The following is a 15,422-nucleotide window of genomic DNA, read 5'->3' as shown; positions in this document are numbered from 1 at the left end:
AAGTGAGTTACCAAGCTATCTCTTCTATGGTGCCTGATTGGGTGAAGGAGATAACAGTAAGTTATGAACAAACTGCATGGCATGGGATCTTGTGACTCAACTAGCACAAAATAGGAGAAGATGAACAGCTCAAAAGGACCCTGCAATCTTTGCACAACTCACCCATAGGAGGTCATTAGGGCTTAAATGTCACTTATCACAATGTAAGGCAATTGTTTTACTGGATTGGACAGAAGAGGCATGTAACCAAATATGTGTTGGAATGCCCGGTCTGTCAACTTTGTAAGCATGAGTAGGTTCCGTATCCAAGCCTATTGTAGCCACTCGACATTCCAGATCAAGCGTGATCGCAAATCTCTATAGATTTCGTGGAAGGTTTGCCTAAATTAGAAGGGAAGAGTGTCGTGTTAGTGGTAGTCGACAAACTAACTAAATTTGGTCATTTCATAAGTATGGCTTATCCCTTTACAGCCCCTGAGGTAGCAAGGTTGTTGTTAGATTATGTGGTGAAAATACATGGGTTGCCTCTGTCCATCATCCCAAACAGGAACAAAATATTCACCAACAACTTTTGGAAAGAGCTATTCAAACAATTCGGAATAGGGTTGCACATGTCAACGACATATCCGAAATTGACGGACAAACCAAAAGAGTGAACCAATGCCTAGAGACTTACCTTAGATGCATCTGCTTTTCTAAGCCCAGGAGTTGGAACAGGTGGCTACCACTAGCCCAATGGTGGTATAATTCAAACTTCCACCAACCCTTAAAGAGATCCCCATTTGAGGCCCTCTTTAGATATAAGCCACCCTTAATTCTTGCTATCATGCAATATTAAAGAACTGAAATGGCAACAGATTAGTACTTGCAACAAAGACAAGAAGCATTAAAGGTAATAAAGAAGAAGTTAACAGTAGCATAGAACTGGATGAAACAAATGACAGATAGGCGAAGGAGTGAGAGAACTTTCGAGATGGGAGACATAGTTTATTTAAAGGTTAAAAGATTTCAGTAACAACTTTTTTCTACAACCCCTAGATCAAAGTTCAGTCCCAAGTATTATGGATTATTTCCTACCATAGCCAAGGTTGGGAAGGTGGCATACAAGCTGCAATTATCGGAAGGAGTGATGATCCACCTCGTTTTTCATGTTTCACTGTTAAAAAGTCCATGAGGCCTACTGAATTAACTAGCTTGGACCTACCTCCTATGGAAGAAGATTCATCAACAAGAGTGGAGCCGCTTTCAGTGCCAGAGAAGAGAGTCATCCATCAAAATTCCATACCTCTCACCCAAGTCTTGGTGTAGTGGAGTCACCTGAACCCTAATCGCACAACTTGGGAATATCTGCCTAATCTTCTCAAACAATTCCCCCAAGTTGCCCAACTTTTGTAATTCCTTGAGGACAAGAAATGTTTCACGGGGGGAGTATTTCTCACATTCCTAAGCGTAGGATAGTAAATTTAATTTTCCTTTATGATATGAGGGTTGTACTTAGTTGGTTAGGAGCAGCCATGCCTTACGAAGTGTACATTCTCGATTGGTTACTCCCCAGCTGTAGGCTATATATAAGGCCATAGCCAGATATTGCAAGGCATGTGATGAATGAGATATCATCTTTTCTCTCTCCATTCTGTTATCTTCTCTCTCTCTCGTATCTTCTCTTTTTCTCTCTCTTTCGTATCTTCTATCCTCCTAAATTCTTCTCCAATTCTTGAATATACCTTCTCAAACCCTTGTCAAATCTGGGGATTTGACACCTATCTTCGAAGAAACCCTAGGTCAAGTCCAAGTTGCTGACACAATCTAACCACTTCTCAAGGTAAGAGATTTGCCACGCGAACATCAAATGTCTTCTTGCAAGCAATAAAATGGGCCATCTTTGAAAATCAATCCACCACAACCAAGATGGAATTAACACCCCTAGTAGTCCACGGTGAAACCCAATACAGAGTCCATGCTTACATCAATCCATGGGGCCATAGGGACTGGTAAAGGAGTATATAGACCTGTATTTGTTGTTGCCCCTTCAAAACTTGGCAGGTGCAACAATTGAGTGACATAATTATACACATCCCAACTAGTGGAAGGCAAAAATTACCTTCAGCCACTAAAAGACACCCTAGAACTTACACCAAAATATAACACATACCCCCCCCCCCCCCCCCCCCCCCCCCCGCAAAAAAAAAAAAAAAAAGAGGCTAGAATTACCAAAATACCCCTAACACCCAATTAGAAAGAACAAAAAACACATGGAAAACAGAATTATGTACAGGTTTTCATCAAGTGATCTATACAAGTCTACACCTACCACAACACATTTTAGAGCAGGTCACCGTGCATTTTCATACAAATTCCACATATGGAGGTAACTAGAATTTCAAGTATGATAAGTCTCCCCTACAAGGTGGTTTGATCCATCAAAGAACAATGATGGCATGTTGATCACCACATACCCCTATGCTACTATCCTATAAAATATAATGCAGGGCTTTAATAAGTATCAAAACTAGGAAATTCAAGCAAGATAGAGGAAAAGCATTCTTCTAAAGATAGAAGTGGATCATAGAAGTTTTCTCAATTTTGGATATATGAATGATTACAAATAATGAGATCCACCCCAGAAGAACAAAATAGACAAGTTGAAAGTTCAATTACAAGTATGGCTGATAGTTACCTTTGTATCAGGATCTTTCAACTTTAACAGAACTTCAGCAATAGCATCACGACAAATGTCACACTTATCCCCAGACAGTGGCCAGGAAGTGACTAACTTTTGTTTACAAAGATTAACTTTTTGGCAGAAATCTTCAGGTTTGACTGATTCAACCTCTTGGAAGAAAAGGGGAATATAATAGTCCACCAACGCAATGCACTGCAAGATATCATTACAGATGCAAGTTAATAACATGTTTTCCAGCAATAAAAGGAAACAAACTCCAGCGTAAATATCCAGGAGCTTCAAACTAGACAAGATGCTTTAGCATCTTCTACACATGGCAAATTCAATATCCTACAGGTATACTACACTTATCCTACAGGTTCCTTACCTAGAATACACTTATCCTACAGGTATACTTCACAATTTTGATTGTGGAACACCTAAAATCAATGCTTATTGAGATGTATTTATTTAATAGACTTTAAATTGTCATCATTCATGCAACATATCTAAACGACATGGGCCAGGAAACTGATCTGTTTTAAATGCCTAGTCACCATGAAAAAGAAGGGAGTGATTCAACATACTATTAACTGCTGAAAATTCAAATAAGCCAACTAGTAACTGCTCAAATCATGTGGCTTCAGATGTTTTCAGTTGGCTATCATCAGAAAATATCTAATGACTACCTAGAGCAGGTATTATCAAATCCTAAAAGTATTCTCAAGTCTGAAATTATGCCTGACATTGCCTACAGCTTAGGAATGTGGAGAACAAAAAGGATTATTAAGTTCAACTGCAACACTACACAGACTCACATGTCGCTCAAAATGGTGTAACTGAGAGCAGGCCTTGTGAAGTATGTCAATGATCTGTGTCTGAGTATTGTTTTCCTCAAGGTAATCAACTGCCTGTGTAGCAAACTCTTCACACAATGTGCACAAATTTTTATTTCTGCTAACTTTGGAATCTTTTGCTCCAACTTCAGACTCCTTGCAATGTATCTGCAAAACTGATGCCAGAAACACTAAATTGATATACATTAAATATCACAAGCATCTTCATGTTAACAACCCTTTCCACACAATGCCTAGAAAATTTAGCAACCTCAAAGTTCCTCTATTGTGAAACCATTTTCAGTATTCAACATTTTTGTTAGAGTATCTCACAGCTTACCACTCTATTCTCTCAACCCAACCAGCTTCCTACCACAAGAATATATTGATAACAAAGAACAGAAAAGAGAACAACACAACCACACGAGACAACAGCAAGATTTATCCTGGTTCGGTCTTGAAATCCAAGACCTACATCCAGACTGCTTAGGAGCCACTGAAATCCACTATCTTGAAGTCACCAAGGATGATTACAATGAGAACTTAATCCCTCCCGCCCATATACACTGAAAGCTATAGGGATTATAGGAAATACAAGCTAGAACCAGCCACTCCCAATCTCTCGCACTCAATCCCAACTTAAGACAGTAAATCTGAAACAATCCTTCATGATTGCTGGCACACTAAGACTCTCTATATCTCAAACCTATCCACGACCCCTATTTATAGGATATAGGGGTGGTTGAGCACAAGGAATAAAACTAACTAACAGCCTAACCGAATAACTAACACATAAAGCTGGCAGCCTTCTTCTAGAAACAGACCTTCTAGAAGAACAATTAAATCTAACACTAAATCAGGAATTAAAAATATGCAGCAATACAAAAAATACATGATTACATTTAATCTAATCTAATACAAATGTTACAACAATTTTTAATGGACAAATCTGGTAGGCATGCAAGTTAAGGATTTGCTGTCCCAAAAATTTATAAACAATTAGAATAAACAAGAAAATAATAAGAAATATGATTTGGATAATTTGCAAAACATGCAGACTTACACATTTTAGCAGCTGGGAAAACAAGGCCTGACTTGGGAACAAACAATAGACAAGCGTATGTCTGGAAGACACATAACCTCACAATAGTAGAATATTGAAAAAGATATTGACAAAATTACTACCTGAAACATCAGATGTCATGCTTTCTCCACTAGATAGACCATTAGTCAGTAATTCTCTGGCATTGCAGGCCCAGCTGGCACTGAGAACCAAAGCAACTAAGAGTGGAACTGTCTTAACCATGGTGCCTGAAGTGAAAGCAACTTGATTCAACCAAAAGAAGATTATGATTCGTGTTTTGGGGGGTGGGGGGGATAAAGATTATCCGATCAGCAACATATCAAACTGAGATTGCCCATCAGAAACATATCAAACTTGTTAAGGCACTAATAACAGAATATCAAGTCTCATAACTGGTTATGTCTTAGATGGACTTGCCATTAATACAAGGAGTAAACGAACAAAACATGCAAATCATCGTGTATTTTTTAACAGCATGAACTAATCCTAATGATACAAATATAAAGAAGTTGGTAAAGGCCAAATCACAAAAAGTAACTTCATCATTTATCTGTTTAAACCTCATTAAAAGATGGTTGCAAAGTAGATAGGACCTAGTAATCTTCATATTTCTGCATCAGCCTAATTAGACGTGATTCCTAGGTTGGAGCAAACACTTAATGGACTTGAAATTTATTGGGTATTTGATCATGAAATAGTCTTATGCTGCCCTAAAATGCTTCTTTCTTGGCAAGAGCAATCTGGCCTGTTAATTTTTTAGCTTGTTTAATATATATAAAAGTAAAAACCATCCCAAAATGCAGAGAAATGAGAAACAAAAATAATAAATTAAAGGGTTCAAAAAGTGCTAAATCTGGAGGAAAGTGAAGTAGTGATCCTAGCTGAAAGAAAAAAAATAAATTAAGTAAAGGTGATCCTAGCTGAAAGGAGGCTGCAAAGAGTGCTAAATCAAAGGAAAGTTGGTAGTTGGCTGGGTTGTGCTGAAAAGAGTTTATTCTCATTGAATAAAATCTGAGAGGGAGTTGAGATGTTGAAAAGAAGAGAAATCAGCTGAATAAAGCTGAGGGAGGCTGATATGTGGTTTGGGTTTGGGTTCATATGCTTAACTCACTAGCCATTGAGGTTTGGGTTTATTCTCAATGGGCCCTTCATCTCAACTCGCTAGCCATTGAGGTTTGGGTTCATATGCTAATATGTGGTTTATCCTTATATCCGGACCTTTGGCCCAACTAATCCCCGTGAGCACAAGCAAACCACCTCCTTCACATGACCCAAGCAAAGCTCCAGCACGTGGCAACCAGAGCTCAGCATCAGCCACAAAGGGCACACAATGCCAACACAAGCCGCACCACACAGTGTGATGAGCAAAGCTTTGCATCAACCACACGCGACGTGAAGGGTCACACAGACCCCAGCACGCATTGTGGCAAGTGTGTCCCCCCCCCCCCCCCCCCCCCCCCAAAAGAATCCAGCTAGAAAATGCCTTCTGCATGCAGTCAGCAAGACTCAAACCTACACCAAGCAACCCCAAGATCATAGCAAGGACTAGCCTGGACAACCCGGGCTTAATATGTGGTCTATCATCCTATACAATTATTGATGCTTGGATATAAGTTGCACGGGATTATGTATGAGAGGCATGTGATTGAGTGATTTAGATAACAAGGCCGCTAAATAAATGAATAATGCGTGCCTAATAGAAGATAAATGAACCTCAATGTTAGTAAGGCCTTAAGGGAGGCTATGTGAAGATAAAAATGGACCAAAGAGTGAATTAGTGACATGACAGTGGATAAGGCAAATAGTCGACCGAGGAATTGACTATGATATCCAGAGAGCTAAGGAGCTTAATCGTCATGACAATAATTAACTAATGGGTTAACTAGGGGTGGTCCAAAAACAAGGTAAGTTAGTTGAGGGAAGTCCAAACAAAGTGTGCTTGGATCATTTAATGTGATAGTTGACAATCCAAAATAGAATGTTTGGACAATTGACTAAAGCAAGTGACAATCAACTCTCCAAGACAATGTAGTGATGCCAATTGTGAGGTCAACAATAAACTAACAAGTTAACTAGGGTGAACTTGAAGGCTAAAACAAAGATGATTAATGACCAAAAACCTAATGTAATGGATTGACTTGGGTGAACTTGAAGGTTAAAACAAAGATGTAACATATGGAATTAAGAGATAACACCTTAATTGACCCAAGTGGCTTAGTAAGAAAAAGAGACCATAGTTTGTTCTTGTCTCGAGTACACATTGATAGCAGAAGAGCAAGGGTCAGGGTTCCCAACTCCATTTTCCATTGTGAATCATCTATGTGGACAATGACATCCAACTAAGTCATGAGAATGAGAAATAGGGTTTAAGAGTTAAATGGTATTAGAGTATTGGAAGAGAAATAAATTAAACTTGTAACCCCATGGGCTTATTAATAAGAAATTAAATTGAACTTTTGGGACATGCCATACAAATAACTCATATATTTGCTCCCTACCCAATCATTGAATAATCTTATAGCCAACTAAGTAAAAAAAGGTCAATTTTCTAACAAAGACGAATTTGAAATCCTGTGCCCACTCCATTCCTAGAAGAGAAAGATTCAACCAAAACCACCTCTTTGTCCATAGGAAACAAAAATGGATTTGAGAACTTCTCAATCAATGACCTATGACTGCACCAACTAGCCAACCAAAATCTAACCATTGAAGAGTAATCCCCTAACTTGAACTCTCATAGGGGGAGAGGTTATACTATGGATGGTCCAACCTCCTAACTCATCAATAAAGTACAAAGCGCAGTTTCAATGATTTTTCTTAACGAGTGAATTGCAAACGAGAAACTAAAAGCATGCAATTTTTTTGTTAAGTGCAAGGCGAATTTAAGCGTGCTAATTTTTTTTTTTATTTACACTATTTTTCAATTAAAAAAGTTGTTACTATGTACCTTAATACGCCAAAACACACCAATTTATTATATAGTGGACAAGAGGGTTATCTACAAGCATGGGCCCCCTATCACCCAAGTGCTGGTGAAGTGGTCCAATCTCCACCCAAACAATAATACATGAGAATATGTGCCTGACCTACTCAGACAATTCCCTCAAGCTACTAGCCTTCTTAGCATTTATTGATAACAAGAAATTTTTGTATTCGTGTCACGACCGAAGATGACACTAGAGAAACTTCCTTAACACAAGTATTAAGGAGAATTGCTAGCGTTGAGAACAAAGAGTTTGGAGGGGAAAGTTAGAGCAATAGAGAGAGAGAAAGAGAGAGAGAGAGGGGCTAGAAGACAGATGGAAAACAGAATGTGATATTCTTCATTGATACCTTCTTACGGTAGCCTCACTACTGATATAGTGGCAAGGCAGCGGACGTCGGGAATCCTTTTCCCAATGGCTGTAACCATAAGTTCTGTCCTATTCGACCTCTCCCACGTGGAGAATCTTTGGCTAACAAACTTAGCACTAGAAATTACAATAAACCCATAGTAGAAAGTAAAACAAAGGAATTACACTGCAATGACAAAAAATTAAAATATGTGGCTGCTCTGCTGCTGAGGGACGGCCGTGACAATTTCCCTCCCCTTCAACCGATTTCTTTTCCTCAAGAAATGCTAAGGAGATTGGCAGATCGAGGAAATTGCCTTAGGAGATCGAGTAAATATTCCCAGGTGCTGCAATCTGAAGTACTGCCACGCCACTTGACTAGCACCTGGATGAGCGGAGCCCCTTGTTTGTACACCACCCTCCTCTAGATTATAGCCTCTGGTTCCATTACCCCGACAGCTTCTTTAGGGAATGTAGGGAGGGCCCTGCTCACCGGCTGGCTTCCCACGGATTTCTTGAGGAGAGAGACATGAAAGACTGGATGGATTTGAGTTCCTTCCGGTAAATTCAGGCGGTATGCCACCTGTCCTATCTTGGCTTCTATGGTGAACGGACCGAAATATTTGGGACTAAGTTTAGTCACCTTTCCCTTAGTAATGGCCTTGAGATAGGGGTACCGCAGCCTCAAATACACCTTATCCCCCGCAGCAAACTCCCTTACACTTTTCTTGCGATCGGCTACTTGCTTCATCATGTTCCTAGCTGAGGCCAACTCCTGCTTAAGTTGTTGGGTGACCTGCCTTTGCTGCTGAAGGTATTCTTCTATCGTAGCTACACTGGATCCCCCCTCTACAGCTGGTAAAGTTGGTGGTGGGTACCCGAATAGAGCTTCAAATGGTGACATTTTGATAGAAGAATGATAGTTGGTGTTATACCACCATTGAGCTAGGGACAACCACCGATGCCACTCCTTGGGTTGTAAGAGGCAAACACACCTCAAGTAGGTTTCTAAACTTTGATTTACCCTCTTGGTTTGCCCGTCTAATTGGGAGTGGTAGGCTGTAGACATGCTCAGCTTAGTTCCCAATGCCTTCATGAGTTCCTGCCACATTAGACTGGTGAAGATCCGATCCCGATCCCAATGTGAGACAATGTATTTGGGAGTCCCATGCAGCTTTACCACCCGATCAAGGAAGGCCCTAGCTACATCTTGAGCAGTATACGGATGAGTTAGCCCTATGAAGTGAGCAAACTTAGTCAACCGGTCCACCACGACCATTATGCTATCTCTTCCCTCCGACCTCGGTAGGCCTTCCACAAAATCCATTGACACGTTAGTCCAGGCTTGGTCCGGAACAGGTAACGGTTGTAGTAACCCCGAGTAGGCGGTGTTCTTAGTCTTGCACCTCTTGCAGGTATCACAAGAGAGTACATATCTTCGCATCTCAGCCTTCATCCCTGGCCAATGGAATACCCTCTTAACCCGTACATAAGTCTTTTGCGTGCCTGAATGCCCTCCTAGCGGTGACTCATGCAAGGATTGCATGATCTTGTTCTTGAGCCCGATATTATTTCCAATCACCAACCTTCCGTGACAGCCTCAACACTCCTCCACTTAACGTATATTCCTCCCCCTCCTGTGTTCCCACAACCAGCTTTTCTATTATCCCCTTCAATTTTTCATCCCTTTCGTAGCTATCAATTACCTCATTGTACCATTCCGGCACCACCTGGGAGATTGCCGCGACACTTCCCTCTTCGTGGCACCTTGACAGTGCGTCCGCCGCGATATTTTCCTTCCCTTTTCGATACTGTATGGTATAGTCCAGCCCCATTAGTTTAGACATTCCTTTCTTTTACAGCTGGGTGTGAAGTTTCTGTTGTAGTAGAAACTTGAGGCTTTCATGGTCGGTTTTTATGATGAATCTGCCCGCTTCCAGATAATGCCTCCATTTGTCAACCGTCATCAAAACAGCTATAAATTCTTTCTCATATATGCTGAGCCCCGAATGTTTGGGGCTTAGGGCCTTACTCAAGAAAGCTAGTGGTCTCCCTTCCTGAGCTAACACTGCTCCAACACCAGTGCCACTTGCATCCGTTTCTAAAATGAATGGTTTGTTTTAGTCCGGTAACCCCAAGGCCGGCACCTTACTCATGGCTCCTTTCAGTTTAGTGAATGCTTCTTCTGCCAATGGTCCCCATTCAAAACTTCCCTTCTTTAGTAATTGCGTCAGGGGCTTGCTGATGGCCCCATATCCCTCCACAAATCGCCGGTAGTACCCCGTAAGGCCCAGAAATCCCCTTAGGGCCTTCACTGACTTGGGCCTCGGCCAAGACATCGCCTCTAGTTTCCTTGGATATGTGCTGACCTCTCCCTTGGATATGATGTGGCCTAAATATTCAACTTGCTCTTGACCAAAAGCACACTTAGACTCCTTAATAAAAAGCTGGTTAGATCTGAGGATATCAAAAGTGGTCTTTAGGTGAGATAGGTGCTGATCAAAGGTAGGACTATAGATGAGGATGTCGTCAAAGAATACAAGTATAAACTTGCGGAGGTGAGGCTCAAATATACGGTTCATGAGGGATTGAAAGGTGGCAGGGGCGTTAGTAAGCCCGAAGGGCATCACTAAGAATTCAAAATGTCCATGATGGGTTCTAAAGGTTGTTTTAGGGATGTCTTCTGGTTTCATTCGGATTTGGTGATAGCCCGAACGAAGATCCAGCTTAGAAAAGAATTGAGCATTGTGTAATTCGTCTAAAAGATCCTCAACAAGTGGAATTGGAAACTTATCTTTGACCGTTAAGGCGTTTAGTTGGAGGTAATCCACACAAAACTGCCATGTTCCATCCTTCTTTTTCACTAACAAAATCGGAGAGGCAAAAGGGCTTTGGCTGGGACGAATTATGGCTTGTTGGAGCATTGCCTTGACCATCCTTTCTATTTCATTCTTTTGGGCAGGAGGGTAACGATAAGACCGAATATTAACGGGTTCAATGTTAGGTTTTAGGTTGATGGTATGGTCTTGAGCTCGGGTAGGAGGAAGGGTAGAAAGGTTCTAGGAATAGATCCTCATATTCTAACAGCAAGGTATTAAGAAGGTCTGAGTATGATACCTGGTCAGTTTGTTCGCAAGGGGAGCTAACTGTCAATAACACCTTCCCGTGCACCTCCCGTTCCCCTCTGTTTTCTTCGATGGCCACTATGGAGAATAGGTGTGCCAAGTGGTTCCACCTTCCTATGAACAATTTCTGCAGCAGCCTTTTTCCACTGATCATTTTACAGCTACCCGTTTCCTTCCCTCCTGTTAGCATCATCCTCCTCCCTTCTTTCTCAAATGAGACCTCCATTTTGTTAAAATCAAAGCCTATGGGACTCACCCCTTTCATCCAGTCCACACCGAGTACAACGTCACAGCCCCCGAGTTGTAAGAGTCTTAGATCAGCCTCAAACATTTCACCTTGCATTTCCCAGCTAAAGCCATTACAAGCTGACTTGCTCAACACCAAATCCCCATTTGCCACTGTCACACTCAGGGGTGGCGTCTCCGTGAGAGAGCATTCAAGTCTCTTGGCTGTGCTTCCATCGAGGAAGCTGTGGGTACTCCCACTGTCGATAAGAATCATCAAGCTACACCCATTTGATTGGCCTTCCACCTTCATAATCTTATTATTAGCTACCCCCTTCAAAGCATGAATGGAAATCTCTCCATTGTCCTCCTTGTCGTCCTCCTTGAGGTTTAAGTCCCCGGTCCCTCCTTGATCCTCTCCTTCGCCTCCATCTAGTAAAAGGATTTGCCTTCTACACTAGTGTCCAGGGTAATATTTGTCTCCACAACGGAAACAGAGGCCTGTTAGCCTCCTCTGCTCCCTCAGTTGTTCCCCATATGGAGCTGAGTTTGATCCTCCCACGTGTTTTCCCTTCACTAACTCCTTATTGTAGCTCTTTCCTCCAATATTGGATGTGCCCAGACCCACCCCTCTCTGTTGTTGCCTCCGCTTCTTCATCATCGCCTCCACCAGGGTCTCTTGCAAACGGGCACTCTCCGAAGCTTGTTCCACTGTTCTTGGCCTCATCATTTTCACCATTGGCCGCAACTCCTCGCTAAGACCGCTCATGAAGCTGGATACGAAATAAGCTTCCGAGAGGTGGGGGTTGTGGCGAATCATGAATGACCTCAAACTCTCAAACTTTTGCAGATAGGATTCAACACTTCCCACTGCTTGAGTTTGTTGAATTCTTCTATAGTATCCATCATGCTTCTTTCTCCAAACCTCTAGCACAACTTCTCCGAGAACTCCTCCCATTTACACTCCCTCCTTACACTCAGGCCCTTGGAACCATGCGTCCACTACTTCATTGAAATAAGCAGTGGCCAGTGGTACCTTTTGCGCTTGTGGTATATTGTACCAGCTAAACAGCCTTCTCACATTTTCTTACCCACCAACACGGATTGAGCCCCTCAAACATCGAAAATCTCCATCCAAGGCATTGGATAACCTGGTTTGATGATTATTGGGAGGCTCCACCCTGTCTCTCCCCAGCATCCTCTCCAGCTCCTCTTCCGGTTTATCTCCAGTTCGGATGTTCAATTCCTCGATCCATTCTATGGTCTTGTAGAATGGCTCATTTCTCTCCCAAGGGGAAAGTCTGGTGCCATCCTGACCGAATTCTGAGGTAAACATCACCATGAACTGCTGGCATCTGAGCTCCCAGTTCGTCTCGTACTCTCGCGATTGAAGAATCCAACCTTCGCTCCAATCCTTCCATGGAACTCTCCAGCTTGCGGTCCATAGCTATGATTGCCTCATGATTTGGGTAGCTCCCAGCTCGGTTGATCGGTTCGGTTCTGAAAAATCCGCCATCGTCGATTGCACTTGTTGAAGCTGTGTCTCCAGACCCTTCATGCGAGTACCATCCGCCATTGTTACCGATACTACAAGTGTTAGCGAGAAATCGGGTTGCTCTGATACCAATTAATGTCACGGCCGAAGATGACACTAGAGAAACTTCCTTAACACAAGTATTAAGGAGAATGCTAGCGTTGAGAACAGAGAGTTTGGAGGGGAAAGTTAGAGCAATAGAGAGAGAGAAAGAGAGAGAGAGGGCTAGAAGACAGATGGGAAAACAAAATGTGATAGTCTTCATTGATACCTTCTTACGGTAGCCTCACTATGATATAGTGGCAAGGCATCGGACGTCGGGCTCCTTTTCCCAACGGCTGTAACCATAAGTTTTGTTCCTATTCGACCTCTCCCACGTGGAGAATCTTTGGCTAACAAACTTAGCACTAGAAATTACAATAAACCCACAATAGAAAGTAAAACAAAGGAATTACACTACAATGACAAAAAATTAAATATGCGGCTGCTCTGCTGCTGAGGGACAGCCGTGACAATTCGTCATGTACCTATGCTTGTATAGACAGTACACGTGAGGATAGTTATAACTAATGTCGGGTTGTAGTTAGAGAGAAGCTATATACAATTGTACTTCTATTTTGGTGGGACTGGTGCCCTGGGATCAGTATATAACAAGTTGATCCCACCCATTCAAGGCATCTAGAATTACAATTGAAGTATTTTGAACTCTCTCTCTCTCTCTCTCGATTCTTCTCTATTTCCTTCTTTATTCTCCCTAACTTTTGTTAGTGTTAGTGCAAAAATGTTAGATTTACATTACATGGAATATATGTAAGTGGCACTAAATGATGTAATCTTGTTCATATATATATATAAGGTCATATCTTCATTCATTCTCTCCGTCTTTTTTAATGAATTAGTCCCTAGATTTCTTGGTAGAGATCTTATTCTTAAGTATTAAGAATATGTAACAAAGATCTTTAATTCAAGATTTCTTAAAGGAATTATCGGTTCTCAAATTTATCAGAAAAGGAATATGGTTTGTCGATCATGAACCGACACATGAGCTACTACCATTGTTCAGCATGAGATGGAGTGGTGAGTCACGTACCACATTGCATGAAATGCATATAGTATACATGTGGGTAGGTGTTGGTTAAACATCTATTGAATGTGACACCTACAATAGATCACATGGTTGTAAGGATTAATAATCTATTGTTAGTTTTCGATTGTGTATTTGGTCCTTTAACTAGAAGCGACAAAGTTGTCTTATGCACTGGTGTTAGAGATTTGCTATTAAGCGGAACCATCCGAAGTAAGAGGTGAGAATGCTTTTTATGTGGTCTCTGGGCAGGTGGTGTATGGAGCCATGAGATGGGGATGAACATCCTATGTGGTCTAAGTTGGTTGTGATAGGAAATTCCTTAGCCAGGGTGAGCATGATTGGAAAGGTGTTTCCAATGTCAAAAAAGTTTCAAATGCTCCCTCGACCACGCTTTGTACTAGATTTGGCATAGTTATCGAGTCCTATGAGTTTAATCAGTCCATGACTCTCACTCGGTCAAGATGTTAGTCAGTGGAAGGACTAGTGCACGATAATCTAGAAACCTTAATAGGTTCATATAGAGTCAGACTTCATTACTGTTAGGATCATCCTGAGTCCTGCTTAGAGAATAGTGTTATTAAAGGCCCAAGGCACAAAAAGATGTTGAAGCCTAAGACACAAGGCGAGGCGTGGGCCTGATGAAACTAGGCACATGCTAACTAAAAAAAAGTGAAAAAATATCCTAGTTGAAGAATAAGATATAAAATAGATCATAACTCTTATATAACATATTCTCAAACATATTATCAAGAAAATTAAAAAAATTCAGCATATATTAATGAAAAGAACAATAAAAAATGCCAAAGATACAATTTAAAAGTCTTTAAGTCAACTTAAATTAAATCTTAAATAATTTATAGGTCTTAAATCTTAATTAAAATTAACTAATTACACATTTTAAATAATCTAAAAATCATCCTCATCACTAAACAGTAAAAAATTAAATAAACTAATAAACAATTAAAAATAAAAAGCCTAAAAAACCAGTTAAAAAGGTCTAGGCGCGCCTAAGCCCAAGGTGCCTTGGGCTAAGCGCACCTAGTTGGTGGTGCGCCCGCCTGGAAGCATTCCAGACGCCCAAGGTGTGCATTTAATAACACTACAAGAGGATACTCAAGATCTTTCAGGAACAAAGAAGGAAGTTAGGACTATGCTTTAAATGTGGAGACAAATTCAGTCCCGGCCACCAATGTGGAAGATTGCTACTGCACATGGAAGGATGAGAAGAAGGAAAGGGAGAAGAAGGTGAAAACAAGGTTGTTCTCCAAGAAGAAACCGAGGAGGCTGCAACATGAAGGCCGAAGAAGCTAAGCAGAAATTATTACAGCAAGAGATTCTTGAGGCATAGCTACACTCGATTCAAGCTGTCAAGTTTAAGGACAGAAATAAGAGGAGGAAGAACATCTTCAACGGCAGCGAACACTGCTACTCTTCAATTGTCCCATTAAGAAGCGCAAGGGAGACAAGAAAGAAAGAAGGATAAATAAGGCAGTAAAGACTGGTATCAGTTGATCCCAATCCGTAGCCAGCTTTGACC

General features: G+C 41.3%; 1 protein-coding gene across 4 annotated transcripts in view; it reads right to left on the bottom strand.

Moving 5' to 3' along the window:
- LOC127788596 (uncharacterized) overlaps positions 1 to 15,422 on the bottom strand; it is a 51,631-nt gene that overhangs the window by 14,978 nt on the left and 21,231 nt on the right. The window contains exons 2-4 of one of the 4 annotated variants that reach the window (XM_052317065.1): positions 4,684 to 4,809; positions 3,481 to 3,674; positions 2,678 to 2,875 (exon numbers count right to left, since the gene is read on the bottom strand). The exons of 1 other annotated variant lie outside the window; for it this stretch is intronic. In XM_052317065.1, coding sequence (XP_052173025.1) covers positions 2,678 to 2,875; positions 3,481 to 3,674; positions 4,684 to 4,809 — 518 coding nt within the window. The remainder of the gene's footprint in view (positions 1 to 2,677; positions 2,876 to 3,480; positions 3,675 to 4,683; positions 4,810 to 15,422) is intronic. 2 more of the 4 variants (XM_052317063.1, XM_052317066.1) reach the window with 2 other exon arrangements.

Source organism: Diospyros lotus, chromosome 13 (assembly GCF_014633365.1).
Source record: "Diospyros lotus cultivar Yz01 chromosome 13, ASM1463336v1, whole genome shotgun sequence".
Taxonomy (NCBI): domain Eukaryota; kingdom Viridiplantae; phylum Streptophyta; class Magnoliopsida; order Ericales; family Ebenaceae; genus Diospyros; species Diospyros lotus.
The sequence above is the reverse complement of the archived record's forward strand: the minus strand, read 5'-3'. Positions and strand labels throughout refer to the sequence as shown.